The following is a 25392-nucleotide window of genomic DNA, read 5'->3' on the forward strand; positions in this document are numbered from 1 at the left end:
ATGTAATCATTTTGGTAATACACAGCACTTATTTAAGTATTGTTCAGTTTGTCTATTTGTATACAGTTTTATATCTCATTTATGCATTTATAGAATTTACATTTCTTCTCATTTCTTTTTATTCTTTGTATCTTTTGTGTTTAATTTGTTAAACCTTCAAATGAAACACATTATTTTTTTATTGCTTTAACAGACTTGTTTTGTGACGTGTTTTGATCACAGTTGTAATTTTAATCTCTTTCCTCTTAAATTGGTGAACAACATCTAAAACAATACTTCTGTACCTGATTCCTTTGTTCTTTATATTTAAGTGACCTTGACACACTTTCATTAAGAGAAATTTAGCGAGGACAGTCTGCAGCGTATTCCATTAGGTTTTCCATTTGAATAGCCATTCATTTGCCCGTCCATTAGAACAGCCTTTTATCAGGTTTCTCATTAGAATAGTCTAATCAAGATCTCAGTTTTCTGTAAGTAAGATTTTTATGCTAATGTGCTGGAGTCCACTGGGAGAGGATGCTTGTAATGGTGCAGGCAGATCCAGTCTGGTTACCTGCTTCTCTCTCTGCTCTCACAAGACTTGATTTTTTTTCCTTTCTTTTTAAATAAATAAAGTGAACTGCACTGCCCTCTTCTGGAGGGAAATATATATTTTAATTAAACAGAATATATATCAGCTCATATCACAAATCAGACCATATTAAAAACTGACGGAAGAAAACATGCCACATGTAAAGATAACATTAAGCAGCTGATTGTACAAGTAAGCCATATCTGCATGCAAATATCCAATAATAATAATAATAATAATAATAATATATAGATAATAATGTAAAGAGAGTCAGTCATTTACAGTGATTTACTGTGGTTTACTACATTAGATAGCCCTGTTCTGGAAATATATACTGAGAGAGAAATATAATAATAACAGTGGTGGTGAATGGATCAGACATCAGAAGCATTTTTCACATCTCTAAAAGCTATTACATAAAATATATATATATATATATATATATATATATATATATATATATATATATATATATACACTGGCTGATGCCAGAAACTTTGCTTTATCATAATTTTCCGATACAGTTTTTACATTTCCGGAAAAAGTTGGGACAGTATGGAAAATGCACAAAAAATGAGCAAGAAAAGATATTTAAATGTTCTGTCTGATTTGGCACAAAACCAGTAAATTACTTTTTTTTTCAGTTTATAGTTAATTTGTCTTTCTTAGGAGTTTACTGCAAAATGTGGGGTTCTTAGATTATTATCTGAATCCTAAACAAGTTTAAATGCCAAAAAAATAAAATAAAAGTTTAAATTATAAACAGGAATGTTTTAAAACTTTTACTGGTATTGTATATACAGGTGCAGCTCAAAAACTTAGAATATCATTAAACATTTACTTTATTTCAGTAATTTTAACTCATTATATAGATGTATTACACACAGACTGATCGTTATAACTTATAATGAACAATGAAATATTATTACAAATTGGTACTTTTGGCAGTGTTGACAGAGTGCCAAACCCTGCTGGAAAATGAAATCTGCATCTCAATAATAAAAACGTTGTCAGTAGCAGAGGGAAGCATGAATTGCTGTAACATTTACCAGGAAAACAAAACTGCACTGACTTTAGACTTGATAATAAAACACAGTGGGCCAAATCCAGCAGATTTCATTTTCCAGCAGGATTTGTCACGCTGCCCACACTGGCAAAAGCTCCAATTGGTCTAATTTTTCTGAGACACTATCAATAATATATGAGTTGTGAACTGAATTACTGAAATTAAGTAACTTTTCAATAATATTCTAATTTTTTGAGATGCACCTTGTATGTATTTATATATATATATATATATATATATATATATATGGTGGTGCCACATTGTTTTGTCATACTCTATGTACATATTTACTCTCCTACACTACATAGCACAGATGCACAGATGTGTCATCATTATTTATGAACAGCTTAAAGCACACAAAGCTAATAATATAAAGTACTTCAAATAGCAGCACACTGTTAAACAAACACAAACAAGCCGCCACAGCATGACAGTTTAGCGTACGCTAGCTAAAACAGTAAACAGGTAAACAGTGCGGTGATGTGCAGCAGTAGCAACTTACACAAAGGAGCCTCCAATACAGTTCCATCTGGCACCAGCACAAAAATCATACTGGTTTGTTTCAGGCAAAGCAGCAGATAGCGCCTACATCAGCAGTTCGGAGCGCAGGCCCTGCTAGGACAAGAGCGCAGTCGGATTCGTGGAGTTGACGGACTCTTGGTCCTGCGCCAGAGGGTCTTCATGAGGTCCCTGTAGCAGAAATGAGACAAGAAGACCATTTACAGTTCATTTATCTGCCTAATGGATCTCCATTAAAATCAATCCACTTGTGTATCTCCTCAGATCTACACGGACAAAAGTATTGAGACATCATTGCTTAATGCTTATTCAGCGTTTCTTATCAAATCAAGGGTATTAAAAAAATGTTTCCTGCTTTTGTTGGAGTAACTGTCTCTACTGTACAGCTTTCTGATAGATTGTATAGATCAGGCATTCAAGAGTCTGACAAGAGCATTAGTTATGAAGTTGTTGAAGATGTTGTTGAAGATACACACATATATATATATATATATATATATATATATATATATATATATATATATATATATATATATATAGATCTTCAACAACTTCATAACTAATGCTCTTGTCAGGTGCATCCCATATGCTCTTGTTAATTTGTCTTTCTTAGGAGTTTACTGCAAAATGTGGGGTTTTCAGGTTATTAACTGGATCCTAAAAAAGTTTAAATGAAAAAAATAAATAATAATAATAAATGGGGGTGTTTTTACTGGTAGTGTATATATAGGTGCATCTCAAAAACTTAGAATATTAATGAAAAGTTACTTTATAAAAGGGTGTGTGTGTGTGTGTGTGTAATATATATATATATATATATATATATATATATATATATATATATATATATATATATATACCAATCAGTGATTGTGTCATGCTTCCCTCTGCTGACAACTTCTATGGAGATGCAGATTTCATTTTCCAGCAGGAGCTGGCACACTGAGTGACTGTCATTTTTCAACGATATTCATTTTTTTAGATTCTCCTGTATTAGAACATGAAAAGTAATTAACTTTTGACGAGGCACAGCTGTTAACTGAGCCATTGCAGGTGACTACCTCTTAAAGTTAAAAACACAAGCAAGAGGAGCCAGAGGAACTTTGAATAATCTAAAATACTTATTTTGGGGGGGGGGGGGGGGGGGGGGCCTTTTGATTTACTGAACAATTCCATATGTTTTTCTTCATATTTTAGATGACTTTAATATTAGTCTAAAATTTTAACTGGTACTGTATACAATAGTGTGCAAAAAAAATAAAAATAAAATAAAAATATAATATATATATATATATATATATATATAATTATTGGGGAATATTTATGCAACACATTTTATATTTAAATTTGTGCTACACATGTTTTTCACACATTTTGTGTACAAAATAACAAGAGCACATCAACTTACATTATTCATGCATGCACTGTTAGTTCCATCATTATGAGTTGAGCTGATATCACAACAAATTTACACAATTTTGCACTTACTGCAAACGCAGCCTCTCAGCCAAGACGTTTTTCTGCCATGTTTCACTTCTTTACTTTTAAACTGGAGCTGCGAATCTAACATAATGTAGCTAAAAAACACTATAACAAACACCAGTGGCGTGCAGTGAATATAGTGGGTACCCTTTCTGCAACCACCCCACCATACCCCCCACCCCCCCAACACACACACACACACACACTTGACTTAGTTATATTAACTTAATACAAACCAACAGCGCACAAATACAGCTATAAACTACAAAACTATACAATAGACCCAACAATAAATGCTTAATATTCCTACAAGTACAACCGTTTAACAAAGATCACTCATTTGTATGTCTACAGTACACCAGGGCAGCCAAAACATTAAGTACACACAAAAACTCACCAGTCAGGCTGCCTATTATTGTGATTTGTTTTCACATTGAAGGACAGGCTTTAAAAAAAGCTTTTTAATATGATATATGATAATATTTGTCTCATTTACAGCCGCAATTCCATGATAGTTAGGTAACTATTGAATTAATCCAGCATGAGCTCCGTTTATGACTAAGCAACACATAACAGGGTTAGAAAGCCATGGCCCCGCCCCCGTAGTGAAAATCATGAACCTGATTGGTTATACTTGCTTTGACTTTGCTAATAGATTCATTACTACACCCTTCTCAAAATCAGGAGAAGGGTCACACAGTCACGTGGGGGCAGATGGCATTTTAAAAAGCTTTGATTGGTTAGAACTGCTGTCAGTTCGATAAGAGTCCTGTAGCAACTAAAAAAAACACAGACTAATGCTTTAAATTAGTTGCTGTTTTTTTTTTTTAGTTGATTTATAAAATAAATTCTTACACTTACAATAGCTATAATTAGGCCTGGACAATATTTCAATATCGGTATTTATCGCGATAAGAAATGTTTCAATAACGGTGATATCATTTTTGTGATATATCGATATGTATTATTTACAGACAGGCGTTTTTTAGCTGCGTCAGTTCACTACAGCCCTGAACATAGCCGGGCTACGTCAGTGCGTGATGACGCAATCATACAGGCACGTAGCCAGCTAGGCTAGGCTAGGCTAGACTTGGGTCGCCTCCTCTCCGCTCCGCACCTAAAATCTCCTGTGATGAAGCGAAACCGACCCTAACCGAGCGGATCTCCGCTCCGCACCTAAAATCTCCCGTGATGAAGCGAAACCGACCCTAACCGAGCGGATCTCCGCTCCGCACCTAAAACCCGCCCGCCTTGAAGCGAAACCGACCCTAACCGAGCGGATCTCCGCTCCGCACCTAAAATCCGCCCGCGATGAAACGAAACCGACCCTAACCAAACGGATCTCGGCTGCGCTCCGCTCCTCTCCGCTCCGCACCTAAAACCTCCCGCGATGAAACGAAACCGACCCTAACCCGCTCGTTTTCATCGCAGGACATTTTAAATGAAGAATGAGCGGATAGTTGAGGGAGGCAGGTCTAATTCAGTGGTTCGGCGTTCAAAGGTTTGATAAACTTCAGACTTCAGCTTGCTCCAAATTGTTCTGGAGAGTGGAGCCGACCAGCAACAGTAATACATCCGTTCCTCCACCTCAAGCATATTCACTACACACAATATCTTCCTTATTCTGGCTAAAACACTTTTGTAGTTTATGTTGTATCTAAGTTTTTTAAAGTTTATATAGGTTTGTTTATTTGACAGGGATATCATGTTCCCTTTATACATATGAAGGCTTTTTCTATTCCCTATTCTGGTTGAAGCACTTTTGTTTTGATCTGTTAAATATGTTTACAAAAGAATAAGAAGCTCTGCCTCTGTTGTAATGTAAAGTTATTTATATTGGTAATTTGTATATAGGTTATAGGTTTGTGTTTGACAGGGATGTCATGTTTTTATTTTGCTACATGCAAATAAAAGTGAGCATTGATTTATTCTGATAATCTTTTATTTATAAAGTATTATACAGTTTTTTGTGAGAGGAGGCTTTAAAGACTTCAATTTAAGATTTCAGACAGTAGTGTACAGATTTCCATTGCAGGGATTCTTAGCAGTTTTTCTAAGGCCTTCAAAGTATTTTATATAGTTTATATCGATATCGAAATCATATCGTATCGACCGAAATTAAGGAATATATCGTGATATAATTTTTTGCCATATCGTCCAGCACTAGCTATAATATATATATTTCCTGATTAAAAATTATGTAATTATTTACATGCATTTATTGTAACCCCATTAAAAGGGCCTAACTGCACACCACTGAAAAACACAATAGAACTCTCACATCTTCTATTATAAATAAAGACACACACAAACATACACACACACACCTTTCTCGACCTGCTTCCAGCAACAAGCGCGCTTCTTTATATGGTTTAGGCCACTGAAACACTTCTTAATCCTTCAGGTTTAGGAACGGTGATCCCCTGCAGTTTCGCTGTTGCTGCTCAAACACACCTGATTCGACTCACCTGCTAATTAGCTGGCTGATTAGCCGTGTTGGAGTGTTGGAGGTATTCATGTTTCAGTCCCTTTGGAGGAGTTTTTTAATGATGCATCCAGAAACTTCTCCCACTCCTCCTTTCCTACTTTTACTCCTCTATTCCTCCTCCTTTCCTACTTTTCCTGAAACAGCTGATCTCTTTCAAATTGTTTGACTACTGATGAACTGAGCCAATCACAAAGCTCGCTTTAGGCTCACCCTATTACTACCCAGCCTAGCTCATTGCAGAGAAAACACTACATTTCTACAATTTTATTATTATTAATTTAATTTAATTTAATTTTATTTTATTTTATCTCTTTTTTATGTGTTCATATTAAATGATGATATATGTTCTACAGTCTCGTAAGTGTTTTTTAAAGGTGTAAAAAAAAAAAAAATTAATAAATAATTAATTTGATTAAAAAAAAAAAGGTGTGCTCCTGCGCTTTGTGGGCGTGGTCACAGTGATGTCACACCAAAACCTTTAACACATTTCCTGGGTAGGAGACTGTGAAGTTTCCTCCGCTGGAAGTCGCTTTTTTAGAAAGATTTTAATCAGCTTCTTTTGTCGCTTTCGTTATTCAGAATCAGTTTCAGGTTCACAGAGGAAAGGAAGAGGAGGATTGGTAGGAAAACGTTTCTGGTTTTTGGAGTTTCTGGACAAAGCTCAAAAATGTATTGTCATTGTTCAGAGTACATGTACAATCCAATGAAATGCAGTTAGCTTCTAACCAGAAATAAATACAGATCTACAGGTATGAGATGCAAAAAGAACAATATGAATAGTGCAGTGAGAAAACGAGTATTGTAAGTATAGTAACAGTGCAGTGAGCGCAGTGTTGCAATTAGTGAGAGTGTTAAGTTCAACAGGGTCACAGCCTCAGAGAAGAAACTCTTCCTAGGTCTGCAGGTGTGGAAGCGGCGTGTAACGAATTTGTGCAATGATATATGTTTAATACCAGAGCTTAACTTTAAAACTGTATAAATATAAAGAAATACATTTAATATCAAACATGTCTTGGCTGCTCAGCTATATTTAAGGTAAAGTGATTATGCTAATAACTGGTGTTTAACTGACTGTTCTTTTCAATCAATCAATTAATCAATCAACCTTTATTTCACTCGGGTAACCATCATTTTCAATGTAGCCGAGCTTACATAGAGTTACATAGAGTTGAAACTTAAATTTAAATTTATTCATTCAAAATAAAAGGATATGCAAACAGGCTAAAATGTAGAGCAATAAAACAAAGAGATAAATACATAGAATAATATATAGACACAGTAAAAAAATGATAATAAAAATAAAGAACTAAATTAACCACAATTTAAAAAAATTTAACTGATGGAACTAAAATAAATAATAACGATAATAAATAATATTAAGTAAAAAAAAAAAAAAAAGATATATATATATATATATATATATATATATATATATATATATATATATATATATATATATATATATAATATAAATAAAATAAAAGGGGTAAATGGTAAAACATAAAATTAGATAAATAAAAAAAAACAAAATAATTAAAATAAATAACAAGGTAAAAGAAAAACTCAACTAAAACAGTTACAGGCTACCACCATATTAAGCTTTTAAGCTTCGAATTATTAGCTTTGAATTATTAGAATTATTAGCAAATTATTACCAAGGGCTGGGCTGGCCAAACCTACAGTAGTACCAGTGAATGGAATAATCACATTAATCACAAATGAATTAAATCTCACCTGCAAACTACTAAAAGCAGGCTATTTAGTTTCATTTACTTCTTACAACATTAGCATTTCTCTCCAACTTTCACCCACCCATTGCCAAGCGACTCCAAAATGATATGGTTGGGTTAATTTCAGTCCCTTCAGTGCATTAGCAGCTGTTAACATGGCTAACAAGGCGTAGCCGTAACGTCATTAGCATTATGACATTTGCAAAAGGTTATTCAAGGGCCAACTGTTGTTGTGTCTGAACCAACAGCTAAATGCGTTCAGGATTAGATTTAAAGCCGCGTTTCACCCAAAACAAAGTGAGCAATGAATGAAAACCGTGGTCGCCAATTAGCATGATTAGCATAATGCTAGCTGACCTTATTAGCTTTCACGCTTTATTAGCAGCATTATCCTTTCGGGTGGCTGCTCGTTTAATCGGTGTGTGAATGAAGCTCACTCACCAGTACTTATGGATGCGTCCACCTCCTCCTCACTGGTATGAGCCTTCTTCCTGAGGTGATGAACCACCATGGTGGCATTAAAGGCTCTCTAAAAACACACAGTTAAGTTGTTTTTAGGACCCAAAATATATACATCTTATTTAGTTTGCTTTTTAAACATAAAGCACAACAAGGAAAACAAGAAAATATGTAATTAAACAACAAACACAAAAAAAAGTTTTCTAAAACAGATATTTTTTTCTAACATGTCATACAGTATAATATAATTATACATACAGTGTAAATATAGTAAATACAAATATGCTCAACCTAGTGTAAAACTAAAAAATATATAGTCAAAAAATTAAATTAAAAAAGATCCTAAGTCAGTGGGTCTAGTTAAATGAGTCTTTTTTTTAAATATAGGTAAAGAAGGTGGGCTGCCACACCTTTTATAGAACATTTTCAATTTGTTTCTCAAAAGGTAGGTGATCTGAACGGCAAAAGAGCTGGTTAGTGGCTAATTCTGCTACAGTTTCGCTGCTGGAGAACTAAACTGAAACTCCTGTATAATGCTATACTTCAGCGGAGTGGACAATGAAACTGAAACACCTGGTTTTAGATCACAATAATTTATTGTGGTGACGGACAGTTCTGGTGGAAACAGGAGAGTTGAGGCGCACCTTGAATTCTGCATCCACAGTTAATCCTGTTGGATGTGGTTCGTCATTCTTGGTGGTATGCAGACATTACCCTGGATACAGTGGCTCTTGATGCATCACAAAGACTTGCTGTCTTGATCACAGATCTATCTATCTATCTATTTATCTATCTATCTATCTATCTATCTATCTATCTATCTATCTATCTATCTATCTATCTAACTCAAACTGCTATGCTTGATCTGTGTGTGTGGATTGGTGGAGTAGAAGAGCTAAACCTGATGGCTGTCCATGTTCTCCACAGTCATTGGATTTAGGCAAACTCCCAAAAAAGGACCTATATATAATATCAGGCACGTAGTTTTAATGATACGGCTGATCTGTGTACTCATCTTTTATTTGTCTGTTTGCAGTTATTTCATGTAAAATTTTCTGCCTGGAGATTAAGCCCTACTGAGGCCTAAACCAGCTTTTTTTTCTGTGTTCTATCAGAACAGATGAGCGGCAGAATCAAGCAGCTTCGCTCCTGAGTCCTGCATCCAACTGCACATCTCGTGTGAAGCAGCGGGGCAGGATGTGCTCTGATGATCTGATGATAAGTAGTCTGATCTGAGGCGAGAGCAGATGTGTTCCTCCTAAGCTCTTCCAGAAGACTCAGTGTGACGGGTGAGATGTGGAGGTGAGTAACAGAGGTGTCACCCGGCTTCACACGTCAACCATGAGCATCAGCATCAGCAGCATCCATACACAGAACCAGCATCCACACACACACACACACACACACAGCGGGCACTGTCTCACCTTCCACTGGCTCTTGGCGAAGTTCTTCTGAATCTGTGCGCTGACTGAACCGTGGATGTTCTTATCCAGAGCAGCTCCACCTGAAATCCTGACGCAAAATAACACACAAATTAGGGCTTCAAAGTATATAATTTTAGCATCTTTTTACAATATTCTCATGCACAATTATGACATTACAAGAAATGCAGTGTCTTGTGCAATGTCATTTTGCATTTTAAAGCTTTTTTGCTCATATAAAAGGATAATTACAATATTTTCAAACTATAAGGTGCACTTAATTATTTTTTTCTTTCTTTTCTTTCTATTTTCCCAAAAATCAGCAGTACTCTTTATAATCTTTGTGAATAAATTCTACCAGTCAGGTATTAAAGAGCAGTAAAGTCATTCCACTGAAGTACAGGAGTTTCAGTTTAACTCTCCAGCACAGGGACTGGAGCAGTATTAGCATTAACCACTAAGCTCTTTCGCTTTCAGCTTCAGCTCCGAGCGCCGCCGTACTTGTATTGATAATGTCATAGACATATATATACATAGATTCCCCATAGCTTGCCTCCTGGCGCCGGCTGCTATGCTATGCGGAGTCTATGTATATATATATGTTATTTTTAGTTTCATTCAGTACTTTTTATTATGTTATCAAAAGCCCATTTTACACCGGAGTTCTCCTTTAAAGGTGGCCTGTGCTAGTCTTCACCCTCCCAGTATTAGGACTTCACTAGTGATAGGGAAAAGGACTAAGTTGTGGGTTTTTAAAAGTAATTGGCCTCCCAAATTAGGGAGAAAAGTGGATAAAATCAACAAATGTTTGGAGACAGAGTATTTCTACTTTGTATGAATACTTATAATACTTATAATATATGTTTATTTAAAGATTATTACAAATTATGTAAATGTGATCTGCAGAGACATCTGTTAAATTGTGTGTATATGACTGAAGCTCAGACTAAGGCATAAACTCCTACACACAAACAGAGGAGGTGCAAAATATTATCTCTATCTCTCTCTCTCTCTCTCTCTCTCTCTCTCTCTCTCTCTCTCTCTCTCTCTCTCTCTCTCTCTCTCTCTCAAGGCCGGCATCTGTTTCTTCAGCACAGGGACTGGAGCAGTATTAGCATTAGCCACTAAGCGCTAGCTCTTTCGCCTTCAGCATCAGCTACAAGCGCCGCCATACTTGTATTGATAATGTCATAGACATATAAATACATAGATTCCCCATAGCTTGCCTCCTGGCACCGGCTGCTATGCTATGGGGAGTCTATGTATATATATATGTTGTTTTCAGTTACGTTCAGTACTTTTTATCATGTATTACTACACCAAAAGTCCATTTTACACTGGAGTTCTCCTTTAAAGGTGGCCTGTGCTAGTCTTCACCCTCCCAGTATTAGGACATCACTAGTGATAGGGAAAAGGACTAATGTGTGGGTTTTTAAAGGTAATTGGCCTCCCAAATTAGGGAGAAAAGTGGATAAAATCAACAAATGTTTGGAGACAGAGTATTTCTACTTTGTATGAATACTTATAATACTTTTAATATATGTTTATTTAAAGAAAATTTGTTAAATTGTGTGTATATGACTGAAGCTCAGACTAAAGCATAAACTCCTACACACAAACAGAGGAGGTGCAAAATATTATCTCTATCTATATTTGTCTCTCTCTCTCTCTCTCTCTCTCTCTCTCTCTCTCTCTCTCAAGGCCAGCATCTGTTTCTCCAGCCACCCATCGACTCCTCTGTTCTCCCACCACTCCACCGCTGCTATTTATAAACTCACCAAGGATGCTGCAAGGCCTGCTCACAATTGAACCTCCTCTCCGGATCCTTCTGCAGTAAGTGGACTATGAAGTCTTTGGCTGCGAGCATTAACGGAAAAATACAGGAGAGAACAAGATCAATACCGTTTACAGGGTGGTCCACCAAGGGGTGGAGATAATAGAGACGCTTTTTTCCCATTAATTCAATGGGAATTTTTAAAAAGCCTATTTCAGACACTTTCGGATGTTTCCTCTCTGTCCTGCTGTCTGCTCGACCTTTACCTGCAGGGAAATGTAATCCATTTCTGTGATGCAGTGTTTCTTTTACATTACATTACATTACATTACATTTGGCAGACGCTTTTGTCCAAAGCGACTTACAATAGTCAAGTACAATGTAAAATAAGTTTAAAGGTAAAAACAACTTTGGATAGGGATAAAAGGAGGTCAAAGGGGAGTAATAGGATAGAGGAGTGAAGGAGGGGAAGAAGGAAATGAGGTTAGAAGTAGTTAGTGTGTTAGAGGTGTTAGGAGAGTAAGTGTTCTTGTGTTTCCCACTCGCAGCCCTGGAGAAGCTCCGCTCTGTGAACAGGCTAATATTCTCCTCTACTGCTGTATCTACTGCTGTATTTCAGCGCACACTCACACGCCTCTAATACTGAGCTGATGAAGTTAGGCCAGGATGTTAGAACAGGGCAATCATTAGTCTTTACACTGCAGAAACAGTCCAGGAGACAGAGCTGAGGAAAATCTAATATCTGCAACATCCTAACAGGTATCTTTAGTCCTCAGATAGTTATTATTATTGTGTGTAGAGGTGTTACAGTGTTAGAATAGTATTGATAGTTTTTATAATAGTAATAATAATAATAATAATAATAATAATAATGCAACATAGCAACAAGTGTAACTAATGTATCTTGTTTTTTAGTCAGATAAAGTACTATACAAGCATATAAATTACATTTCTGTAATTCTGTAGATACTGTATCATTTATTGTGTTTTTTTATTCTTTTTTAATTCCATAAAAATATATGTAAAAAAATAGATCGTAACATATATTTACGATGAGTATATTAATATTCATAGTCATTATGCAGTTTCACTTTGGATATTTTTTAAAAACCATTTTAAAAACCACGTTTCTTTTTCTCATCATGTACTACTGTATGTGTTTCTATATTGATTCACTCCTCTGCAAAATATTGGAACTGTGAGGCCAATTCCTATTTCTGCTGTACATTTAACATTAAAATATAAATGCGAGACAAAAATTCTAAAGATAGCACCTTTGGCCTGAACCCAGTCATTTTTCTTCTGAGCAAACTTAAAATAGATTAAGGAGGATGTTTTTGATATTACTTACTGTTGTTTTAGAGTCTTTTTTTTTTCATTCACAATCACCTGTTTCACCTGTCATCACCTGTTTGACATCTGTTATATATAGTACACCAGTGATGACTTTCTTCTTTCAGACATTCCATATAGCAGTACTGGCTATGCGCAATATTTGAGCTATGGCTCTGATTGATTTTCCATCTTCTCTTAGCTTTACAATTGATTGTTTTTCATCCATAGACAGCTCTTTAGTTTCATGTTGGTTACTCCTCTAAATATAAATGCACAGTCTGCACAGATAAAACCCAAATCTGAAACAAGCAAAAATTGCAGGGTATGAATGAATTATAAATGATCCAAATCTAGATATTAGTGATTTTCTTATGAGTGGCATTACCTGAATCAGATATATCATCCCAGTACGGTGAGTCAAACTCAAACTCAGCCTTTATGATTTGCTTGTAGAGCTGAGTGTCGTTTTCATCGTAGAAGGGAGGATAGCCACACAACCTGTAGAGACAGAAAACATACTGTGAGATGGATTATCCATTATCCCACTGTGTGCACACGATCAAGCAGATTTGTTGCATTTCAGGATGCTCCTGTGTCTATGTGACCTTCTGGCTCTCTCTTCCTTTAGTTAGACTGTTGTATTTAGACATGCTAGAGTCTTGTTAAACAAATTAAAAAGTTATTTTTTGAAAATACTACCTTTTACCTGTTTTTCACATTATATTCTCTATGTGGTTTAATAGAATATACTGATTATCAGGTCAGCAGAATGCTTAAAGGTTAATGCTCCAATAAGACAGTCCTTATGTTCCAGCTTTAACATGTAAAATGTGATCATTTGATTCAGTGTCTCATTTCAGATGTGATGTGCTGGCGTTATGATGTAAGACAACAACAGGAAGTGTGTCACTGCTCAATTACATATGCAGTGAACCAGCCATACACATTTAATACAGTATCTCATAAATATATCTCATAAATATACATAAATGTAGCATAAATGTGCCAAGCATGTCGAGCTACATAGTACACTGAATTTAGATGTGGCTGTAAATATAACAATATGTAACAATAGGTATATTAGTGCTTACACTAGTGTGTACATGTGTGTACTGTATGTGCACGTGTGCACACTCACAACTTACAATATAAATGAAATGACTCCCAGGGCCCAGAGGTCGACTCCCTTACCATACGTCTTCTGCTGTAACAGCTCAGGAGCTACAAACACATACACACACACACATATAGAGTAACTAAAATCGATGATCAGACGCACACGATGCAAGATTTAGTGTCCCATTTTCTCACAAGCGTCGCATTGCTCGGCGTAGCGCTCACTCTGTTGCCTGATGATCTATGTGCTACAATGCATTTGGGGAAAATCAGCCCAGAATAGAAGAAACAGAATAAAAGCGGGAAATGAGTTTATTAGACCTACTAATGCTAACCTTGGATGGCTTCCCTAAAGGCGCTGTACTGTTAGCAATGTCTTTATATTTAAAGTATACGCTGTCCAAAAAAAAAACGTGCCATATTTTTCACACTATAAGGCGCTGTTAATATACTTTACTCATCAATGCATCAAAAATCATCAATGCATCTTATGTATAAATTCTACCAGTCAGGTATTAAATAGCAGAAAAGCCGCTCCGCTGAAGTACAGCATCATACAGGAGTTTCAGTGAAGTTTCTCCAGTATCAGGGCTGGAGTAGCGTTAGTATTAGCCGCTAACTGCTATTTCTCCGTTCAGAGGTGAGTATAATCGGCCTGTAGCCTGCTGCTACCCCATCTAGCACTGCTGGAGCAGCATTAGCATTACCCCCTAATGATTACCTGCTAATGCTAATGCTCAAGCCTTAGTGCCGGAGAAATATATGAATCTAAGTTTACTGTAAATAAACGGAAGCGCTTTACTCACCCAAATAAACAGTTTTCAGTAGTTTACAGTTTTGTTTATGTAGATTAGCTTTATTTAACTTGGTTAGCTACAATTGTAAGCTGGGTTCATGATAGTCATGCTCGTCGACCACCTTGGTGATGATGATTATCAAGCTTGGTTTATTATGGTAGACTGGTTGTCAGGTGGTTCACACTGGTCAAGGAGGTCAATCAGCCTGTTCTTGGTAAGCAAGTACATGATGATCATATACTGATGTACCACCTGGGTGATTAATGCTGGTCAGCAAGTGTGATTCTACTGATCATTGACTATTTTGGTTGGGTTTATGATGCTGTTATCCCAAATAACCATCAAACCCAAACCCAAAAAAGAAAATTCTCCTTTACTGGTCAAGAGCTAAACAGGAAAACTAGTCTGATCAGCTTGAGCTGGCCAGGCTTTTGTTTTATCAGCATTTTTTTTGTATGGATTCTTTGGCAATAAGTTGCAAGCCTATAGCTCATGTTCTCTCGAGCTGATATTTGCTAAAATAATCAGTCTGAAGATAAATGACTTTAGCTATAGCCCGAATTAATTAAATGCACTTAACCGTTATAAAGCAGTCTGCAATATAAGCATTCCTGCCATTACTATTCTGAGACGAGTTTCTCCAGTTACATAATGACGCTATTGAACTCCCTCTAAAAGCCTTAAGATGCTGTTTCAGATACAGCACGTCTGGGAAACTCAGCTACAGACCACAGGCCTAAATGATGCTCCAAATCGCCAATAATCATCTAAATGTGTTTAGAGAAGAACTTACCAGAACAGCTTATGTGGCAGATTTAATTAAGCGTGTAGTGTGGTTATACACTCCTCTTACCTACGTACGCTGGGGTTCCACAGGCGGTGGACAGCGCTCCCTGCTCCTCCATCTTAGACAGACCGAAGTCACTGATGACAATCTTCGAATCTTCTAAAGGAGTTTCATACAGCAGATTCTCCGGCTGCCAGTTAAACAGAGAAAAAGAGAAAATTCTACAGTCACTTTTTGTATTAATCTAATTTTATGCTACATTTACATCCATACACTACATATGAGGGTTTGGCCTGGACACTCCTTTGCACAGCCTCGATATGGAACATTTTAATCAAAATGTTAGCTAATATAGGGCACCGAGGCTAAGCGCTCTGGTTTGAATCCCGGTCATGCAGCTTGCCGGAGCTCGCCATCAGCTGCTGGAGCCCCAAGAGGGCACAACTGGCCATTGAATGACGTCGATCAACACAAGGCGTCTGTGAGCTGATGTATCGCAATGTATTTTTTTTTCCATTTGGTATAGTAAAGAAGAAATGGGTTTTCATACACAAATAACATAAATTTGTAACACAAATTTGAGAATTTGATGGTCTAATTCAACCAACTTTTGTTGCAAAATGAAAAAATGAAAAAAATCAGAAAATAAAGAATTATGATTGTGAGAGATAGAGAAGGAAAAGCAAAATATTATAAAAATTGTGTGAAAACTTATTTCTTCTAAACTGCACTAAATGTAAAAAAAAAAATAATAAAAAGTTTTATATTTTTGTATGGTGTAATTTAACTAACTTTTGTTACAGAGTGCAAAAATAGAAAAAAAAAGGAAAATAAAGAAAAAAAATATTTCCTAGAATTACGATTGTGAGGGATAGAGAGGGAAAAACTAAATATTATAAAATATCATTTTTTCTACACTGTGCTAAATGTAAAAAAATAAATAATGAGTTTTTACATCTAGTTTTACATTTTTGCATTTAGCCTCAAACGATCAGAAAATATATCTGATAAGCTAAATAAAAATACACTAACCCTGGACACTGTGCTTTGTGCTGTCATTCTTCCACAAATATAATATGCAATATAAAACGTATAATCACTTTTGAAGCAGTTACTGCACTAAATTTGGTAGTTAATAAATATAATTTGTGTTGTTAGTCATTTTTAGTAAATTATTTATATCATTTTTGTAAAGAAAGGCCTTTTATAGGGTATTTTAATATTGTTCAGTCTTTAGACACCTTTAAACCTCTATAATTAGACCCCTAGGAAATACAGCCCTTATCCATGTAAATCTATTGGAGTCCTTTTTCTATCTCAAACCATTTAGGCTAAAAGTGTCTGTTTCACTACAAACAATTGGCTAATGATAGTTCTGCAAGAACACTGGCACCCAAAATCAGTACTTACTGGACCACTCCATAATTACCAAACCGCTGGCTGCAAAATGACCAGAATCACCCATTTCAGGAGATTACACTGGTCCCTGGTCTGGTTGAGTAATAGGAGTTCAGTACGTGGAAAACACTGATGTTCTTTATTTAAATGACAGTTTGGCAAAACCCAAAACGCAGAAAAACAGATCTGCAAAACAGGCCTTTTTACAAACCTTAAAACTAATACAATGAAATGTCTCCCTCTGCTGATCTTATTGGATATTACACATCCACACACCATGTTCTCCTGTGTGCTGAGATTAGGCTCCTCAGCCCCTCACCTGAGGCCCATCATGATTAGACACAGCTGCAGCTCTTTATGGGAATAATAAGATTTATCTTCAAGTATCTCACTGTATCTTGGGCTCTGTCCCAATTGTTTATCGTACACTAATACTAAAAAGCACATACTATGTTAGTTATACTAATGTTAATAGTGCAAGTTTGGCAAATTATTACACTAATTATTATTACTACTAACAGGAAGTTCTCCAGCCCCTGTTACTGCTCCACTTGCACTGGTATCCAGCATTCCATTTTACTATATTGTTTCAGACATGAGTACCTCCTCTATTTCTGTTTTGCATTGCATTGTGGGGTAATAGCATCCATTGTAACCTCATTCAAAAACCAATTAGTTTCTTAATCTCCAGTCTCCGGACTACGATGCCCAGAATGCACTTACACACTTACGTCACTCCTTCACATGATCACATGTCACTGCACACAGCACCTCCAGGTAGTGAATCACCGGAATATTGATCTCACCTGTCCGCACCCATATATATACACCCTAATTCCACACACACCTTGCTGAGTATTGCTGGGTTTCTCATGTTTGACGTGTTTATCCCATTGCCTGTGTTTACCCTCTTGTGTACAACCTTGTTTAGTTTTTGACCTCAATTTTTTTTCTACCCTGTGATATTGCCTGCTCGTGTATGACTCTAGGACTGTTTCCTGTTTATGGTATGTTTGCTCTCTGTTGCTGGTATGTTTTGACTACTCCCTATACTTCTATAGTACTATTTTTGTCTGCTTTGACCATAACATGGATAGCTTGAGTTCCAATACTTTTGTCCACATTGTGTACTAGGAAGTGCCTACATAAAGTCGCATTATTTCTTTTAATACTTATTTCTATTTATTTAAATCAATAAATAACATAAAAGGTTAAATACATACACCAGAACTGTAACTGTGGGGTTAACAGTGAATTTTAACAGATTTTGTCAGATGTGTTTTAATTATTTTGCAGTTTAGCAAGATAGAAAAATAATTTTGTGTTTAATGCGTTAACATACTGTAATTTAAAATGTAATTTAAAATGTAAAGTGTATTATAATTACTCTAGTGTGTGTTCTTTGGTCAATTTGTGTGAATGTATGTCTATGTATGATTGTATGGTTTGTGTTATTTATTTATTTATTTATTTTATTTTATATATATATTTTTATATAGTTATTCGGATAAAGCTAAAAGACACTCCCAGAAATAAACTATTTTTTTTGTTCTTTTCTACTCTAAACCATAAGTTAATATTAATTTATATAAAACTACTTAAAGTTGTCTGTTCATAAACATTTTAAGGTAAAATAATGACCTATAGCCAGTACTAAAATGTGCTCAGTGCTACCTTGAGGTCTCTGTGTACGATGCCCAGCTGATGCAGGTACTTGACGGCCTCCAGCACCTGCAGAATGACCCGGCTGGCATCCTTCTCTGTGTAGCTTCCTCTCTCCAGAATCCTGTCCAGCAACTCTCCTCCGGTCACCCTGCGGTATACACACACACACACAAACACGCAACCAACACACACTCCACATTAAGCACGCCACAGGCCACTGGACAGGGATCAGCCTTTTGGTCCTTTCATTATTTTAACCACTGGGGGTAAAAGACCAGTCTGGTCCAAAACCAGCCTTTAAACCAATGGTTTGGCCAAAGATCAACCTTTACACAGTTCCCTCCCCTCAGGCCAAGCTCAGCCAATCAGCAAAGACATGTCTGATGTCTGAAGTTTGCTTCTGTAGTTTAACGGTGGAGTTTTTATATATACCAGCAGTGGTAAACCAGGTACTTCAGGTAAAACATCAAAGCGTTACAGCCAATCAGCATTCATTCACTAGAATAATATTGTAATTGTTCCCTAAATCTATTTGATATAGAAAATCTTGTACAGTTATTTTGCTTTATTTTGCTTTTTTAAGTAAAAATTAAGTTAAGTAAAGCTAAGGTAAGTTATGTAAACATAACTGTAATTCTTAAAAAAAAACATTTTCGTGTAAAGTCAAATGAGAGCTGGATGTTAATCTACACAAATTTCTCTCCTGAAAACCTTAACACGGTAAATGCACAGGCTACAGTCCAATATACTCACCTTTAAACAGTGAAAGAGCTAGCACTTAATGCAGTTAGCGGCTAATGCTAATGCTGCTCCAGCAGTGCTAGCTTGGGTTAGCAGCAGGCTACAGACCTCTGGAAGGAAAAGAGCTAGAGCTAGCACTTAGCGCGGTTAGCGGCTAATGCTAATACTGCTCCAGTCTCAATGCTGAATAACTGAACTGAAGCTCCTGTATAACTTCTGTACTTTACTGCTCATTAATACCTGACTGGTAGAAATTATACTTAAGGATTTTTGGGAAAATCAAAGGTCTTATGCGCCTTATATGATGAAAACAATTGTATATTTGGCATAACTTGAAAAATGTGTAAATTAAAGTTGCCACTGTCTGGGTTAAAAATAGACTCAGTCTTTGTGAGCAAATCTGCTTCCAGTTTAGCTCTACTCAGACCTCAGTTCAAGTGGTTGAGTTTGTGATTTTATATATGGTTTCGTTTACTCTTCAGCAGAGACTTGGCCTATGATGCAGAGGCTCCCAGGAAATTAAAACCCTGCAAGATGAAAAAGGCTGCCAAAATCTGAAATTCAGTCTGTAATTCTCTCTCTGAAACAAACCCCTCTGCTTCTCATGCTCATCTCCATGTTTACTCAACAGGTTTACTCACAGTGTCATTACCAAATAAAGTTTCGTAGGCGTCTCAAAGGTCTCCTCCAGGGAAATTATATTTTCATGCTTGATTCTGGAGAAACAGTAAAACACATTTTCATATATTTAGTTATATACTGCAGCACACCTTTTTATATTGACAGTTTGAATTAACCATACTTTAGAATTTCAACAAGACTGTGCTTGAGCTCTTGTTCTAACATCACTCCACAAGAGTTGTAAAATGTGTTAAATAGTAAAATGTAAAAAAAAAGTAAAAATAAAGGGAAAAAAAGGAAAATAAACATTGTTGTGTTATTCTATAAACTACGGACAACATTTCTCCCAAATTCCAAATAAAAATAGTAATTTACAGCATTTATTTGCAGAAAATGAGAAATGGCTGAAATAACCTCAAATAATGCAAAGAAAACATGTTCATAATTATAAAGCTTTAAGAGTTCAGAAATCAATCTTTGGTGGAATAACCCTGGTTTTTAATCACTGTTTTTATGCTTCTTGGCATCATGTTCTCCTCCACCAGTCTTACACACTGCTTTTGGATAAAATTCAAGCAGTTCAGTTTGGTGGTTTGATGGTTTGTGATCATTCATCTTCCTCTTGATTATATTCCAGGTTTTCAATTTGGTAAAATCAAAGAAACTCATCATTTTTAGTGGTCTCTTATTTTTTCCAGAGCTGTATATGCCCATTAAGTCATAATTTTGAAACCAGTACTTTTACACTTTTACTTAAAGAGTAAAATACTTCAACTTCTATAGAAGTATTTTTAAACTCTAGTATCTATACTTCTACCTACAGAGTAATGAATGTAAATACATTGAATTGAATTGAATTGACAAACATTAAAACATTTCACATGTAAAGTATGAGGTAAAGAGCCACTAACCGGCGTAAAACTGCGATCTCGTTCTCCAGCATGGATTCCTTGCCCTTTAGCGCCCTCTTGCGGATGCACTTGACGGCTACAAGCTTGTGTGTCTTGCGGTGCTGAGCGACTCTCACCTCTGAGAAAGAGCCTCTGGGAGAAATGACAGTGTGTGAGCTGAGCGCAGTGCTATTGAATTCAGATGACGCTAAGGCATTCTGAGCGGCTGTGTTTGCAGCTCCGCCGCTGTGTTCAAGGCCGCGTGCTGTGAGCACAGGCAGGATGATTCACTGCCAGCGCTGCCAGTCCCAATGCCAGCACTGCTCTCTGAATGAGCTCTAAAGAAAAGCATGATCTGTTTCCTTAATGTGATTCTCTGACTCTCTTCATACAGACTGCAGGCAGCATTTTACCATTTGTTTCTTTACGTGTGTACATTGGCTTCGGAACAAGGGGGCAATATCAGAAACTCTGCAACCCCGCCATGAAAAGCACCACCTCTCGGGAGTGCATTTCTAATTAAAGTTAAAGTGAGAGGGGGTGCTTTTCCTGGCAGGGGTGCAGATTTCGGCACATCATTTTTTTTTTTTTTTTTTTTTTAAGTGAACACAAACATGAGACATCTAATTATCAAAAATACGATCAATCTCAGATAATTACTCATACATACTTTAAACTCACTGGGGCGTATAAAGCATATTAATAAATAGCAAGAAATATAAATAGCAAGAAATGTATTTGCGTATATATGAATATATTTAGTGGTCTGGAAGTTGCATTGCTATCATGGCAATGGAAAACACAGGTGCGCCACTGACTGATTAGAACCCTGGCGACAGTTAGGTGTGCTCAAAGCATAAATACCCCCTCTTGTTACACACGTACACTCATTAGGACAAACATAATACATAATAACACAAAATAAAATAACACTGCTGTTCCTGTAAATGACCTGCAAATAAGCAGGTCAGTTTCTTCTGCTGAGAAGCGCATAAGCACTGCACAGTTAAAATAGCAATCCCCCAAAGTCCGAGCACACCTGGCTCTTAAAGGGAATGGCACATGACACTCTCATTGGTTTATTTTACATTACACTCATACGTTAACATATGAAACCTATGATTAATTAAGAGAATTAGTACATGCAATTTGCGTGTTTCGAGCCGTGTGTGGAAAGGTGTACTTTTCCTGTTGTTATGATAGCAAAGACACACTGACACGCCCTAAATCAAGCTGTGCTTTGTGTGGTTGATGGCTCTTGACTATAGATTGATAAAATAGGGCCCACAGAACTGTTCATATTAGAAGTATATTAATTTGCACATATTTAGTACACAACCCAATATTTTAGACAATATTCTACAAAGCCTGTCAAAGCTAGCAACAATTGCTAGTAAATCTGCACCCCCGCCATGAAAAGCGCCACCTCTCTGAAGCGTGTTTCTTTTTAATTAAATTTAACTAAAGCAATTGTCTCCGCTTTTATCAAGAACACGGTGAGTACACGCTCCCGTGAGGGGGTGCTTTTCCTGGCGGGGGTGCAGATTTCGGCATAACAGCCAGCTTTGCAAGCAAGATCAGTGATGAGAGCAATGGATCACAACAATGACAATATACTGCAAAAAATAATAATAATTGGCTGTGTGGGTGGAGCATCGACCAGTTCAGTTGTGTCAATTGTGCCAAATTTCACACTGATTTTAGCCGTCATAGCAGGAAACACTGACATCTGGAGAAAAAAGGGGTTAATATTAAGAAGCAGGACGCAGTGCAGAAAAGCCGAAACATGCAGAAGAGAAATGACTCACTCTCCCAGCTTCTCTCTCAGCTCGTACACGGCGCTGATGTCATCCGCTTTCTTACGCACATCTCTCATTAGTGGCATCTTCACCTTGGCTGAGTGAATAACATGTAAACACTTGAATTATATAAACGATAGCTTGCGTGACCCCTCTATAACCACTTACAAATACACACACACTTATACACACACACACACACACAGGTTTCTCTGGCAACTGATTTGCCTCCTCGTGCATAAAACTGCTTCCCCATTAGATTCCAAGTGACTTATTATACCACTTCTTCTCAATATCTCAAGGTACTAATCTTCTCATAACTCCTGCCAGGTTCATTGCCGTGACAAAAGCCAGCAGATGAGAGGTGTGTGTGTGTGTGTACGTATATGTGTGTGTGTGTGTTTTCTCTGCTGCCAAATTGTTTGGCATTGGTTCCATTGCTTGCTTTGAAAAATAGTGTTTTGTCTTTACTGTCGCAATAATGTCATATTAATGCACTGCATACGAGATTTAGGTTTTAATATGAGATCATTTATTGGGAAAACAATACAGGAATGGCATTCTTCTCTAGCCTCAACCCATCTTTATTTCAAAAAAATCCACAATAAAGAAGCTACAATGCATAAAACATAAAATGACAGATGAATGATATTATTAAGAAATTCTCGTCGAATCCTCAATGATATATCCCCAATCTCCAGACATATCAATTCAATCAGTCACCAAACATAATACAAAATACAAAAAAAAAACGAAAGGCCACGAAAAATAAGAGTCACAGAAGAGCCCATTACCTGCCGGATGCCACCCGAAACGCTCCGCAGGCCGTGCCGAATCTGCTAGCTACAAAATTTGCCTTCTACGTCCACCTCGCCCAACTTTCAACCTGCTCTGAAGCTGTGTAATTGAAAATCACATTCACTTTACACTGGCGACCTTGGCCACCCACACACTTTTGAGAGAAGAGACTTAGGGAACAAGTGGAGAGAGTGTGTATATGAATGTGTGTGTGTGTGTGTGTTTGTGTCTGTGTGTATGTGTGTTTCAGAGCTATTTGAGTTAGAGAGAGAGAGAAAGAGCAAGAGGGAGGGAAGATTTCTAAGAGAAAGAAAAAGAGAGAGAGAGAGAGAAAGAGGACTGTGGTCTTCTTTTAATTTATTCTCCCTGCAAGGAAAGTAATAAAAATATTTAAAGCTTACAGTATGGTAAGAATTATATAAGCATCTCTGGATGTGGCTACACTAATTAAACATTAGTGTATAGCTTTGACTTTGGCACGTTTGTATTTTAACACCTTCAAGACACACCAGCAGCTCATTTAACGAAACATCAATGTTATTTTATTCCTTGTTCTGTTTATTGTTGATGTAAAAGCTGGTTTTGAGCTCTGCAGCACATTTATTTGTGTGTGTAACAAGCAGGGATGTACACACACTGAGCATGCATAGTGCATAGCACTCCTACATGGCTAAGATAGGAATGGGCTGTTGTCAGGGTTTTAATCAGTCAGTGGCGCGACCAAGATAGAAACACGCCAGATATTTAAACACCAGAACACATCTCACTTTCAGACCACCAGGCCCTATGTATTGTCATAGAATACATTTTTCTTCTCCATTCAACATCCTGTGCAATCCAAAGCTAAGCTTAATTCCTGTTTGGGAATTTGCCCCATACTGTTTGAGTGTGAGAGATATGGTTGGTGTTTAATGATTATAATTAACTGGATTAGATTGAATGTCTGTTTGTGATTCAGAGACAGATATTAGAAGAGTCTAATAGCAGCAGTGGAGTTCTGTTTAAACCTGTTTATCTCAGTAGTAAGTGTGTTTTTACCTGTGTATATATATCAGCCATAACATTAAAACCACCTGTCTAATATTGCGTAGAACCCCTTCTGCTGTCAAAACTGCTGTTTTTATTTTTTTTAACTGTGTTTTATACATGCAGAAAATATTTTAAAAATCTGGAATCCCTTATACCTATTTAGCCATCAAAAATCATATTTTTTCCCCAGTTTCACAACTTGTCTACTTGTTTTTTTTTTTTGCAGATTCTTCCTCTTCCAGACACCTTGTAAAAAAAAAAATCTGGAAGCAGGAATGCACAGTTATTTTCATTTTTTCATATTCCTCTTCAGTGCTTCTGAAAATAATACAATTAAAATACATTGATGCATTGATGCATGGGTTATTAACACATTGATAAAATGCACCATTGCACCATTGCATCTTTTTCACACAGCTTTGCAAATTATTATTATAAAGCATTATTGATTATTAATACTAGCAAAGCCATGGTTATAATCTAGTTACGCACTCCAGCATGTTCAGCACAAATAGAATACTCTCTCTCTCTCTATCTCTCTCTCTCTCTGTTAACCCTTTTAGACCTGAATTATGTTCCAATGATATAAAAATAAGAAGAATGCTGTTTTCTGTTGTCTGCAGTGCAGTTCAAAAATATATGTATTATTTGTATTTTTATGTTAATTGTAGTGTATAAATTTCTATAACTTTTCTATAACTTTTTTATTTCAAAAAAATCATTTATTCTTACATGCAAGAATTAAAGAAATCAGAATTAAAAAAAAAAAAATACATAACCCTGAAAGGGTTAAAATAATTTCTGTACGCTGTTTAGTGGAAACTTGTCCCAAATAAGTCGTTTAACATCAACATTTTCTCAGAAATGGTGTTTTTTTTCACAGTTCTGTGAAATCTCTTGCGTCCG

General features: G+C 36.4%; 1 protein-coding gene across 1 annotated transcript; it reads right to left on the bottom strand.

The window, feature by feature from the left end:
- Positions 1-1892: 1892 nt before the first annotated feature.
- Positions 1893-24653, bottom strand: pnck (pregnancy up-regulated nonubiquitous CaM kinase). Its single transcript, XM_022670968.2, has 12 exons — positions 23454-24653; positions 22669-22756; positions 20882-21013; positions 19991-20065; positions 18618-18756; positions 15612-15735; positions 13991-14066; positions 13231-13343; positions 11515-11593; positions 9740-9827; positions 8298-8385; positions 1893-2327 (listed from the first exon to the last, which is right to left on the bottom strand). Exons 2-12 carry the CDS (start codon positions 22743-22745, stop codon positions 2317-2319), a joined length of 1002 nt encoding a protein of 333 aa, XP_022526689.2. The 5' UTR covers positions 22746-22756; positions 23454-24653; the 3' UTR covers positions 1893-2316.
- Positions 24654-25392: the final 739 nt, after the last annotated feature.

The sequence above is a fragment of the Astyanax mexicanus genome, chromosome 12, assembly GCF_023375975.1.
Source record: "Astyanax mexicanus isolate ESR-SI-001 chromosome 12, AstMex3_surface, whole genome shotgun sequence".
Lineage (NCBI taxonomy): Eukaryota > Metazoa > Chordata > Actinopteri > Characiformes > Acestrorhamphidae > Astyanax > Astyanax mexicanus.

What these genes read in the sequence shown, in the direction of transcription:
- pnck (XM_022670968.2), bottom strand. Translation starts at nt 22,745, where the DNA reads ATGCCACTAATGAGAGATGTGCGTAAGAAAGCGGATGACATCAGCGCC. An exon ending in CTGAGAGAGAAGCTGGGAGA is followed by an intron (nt 21,014 to 22,668) that starts GTGAGTCATTTC and finishes CATTTCTCCCAG; the next exon opens with AGGCTCTTTCTCAGAGGTGA. An exon ending in GAGATCGCAGTTTTACGCCG is followed by an intron (nt 20,066 to 20,881) that starts GTTAGTGGCTCT and finishes CTGTTTCTCCAG; the next exon opens with AATCAAGCATGAAAATATAA.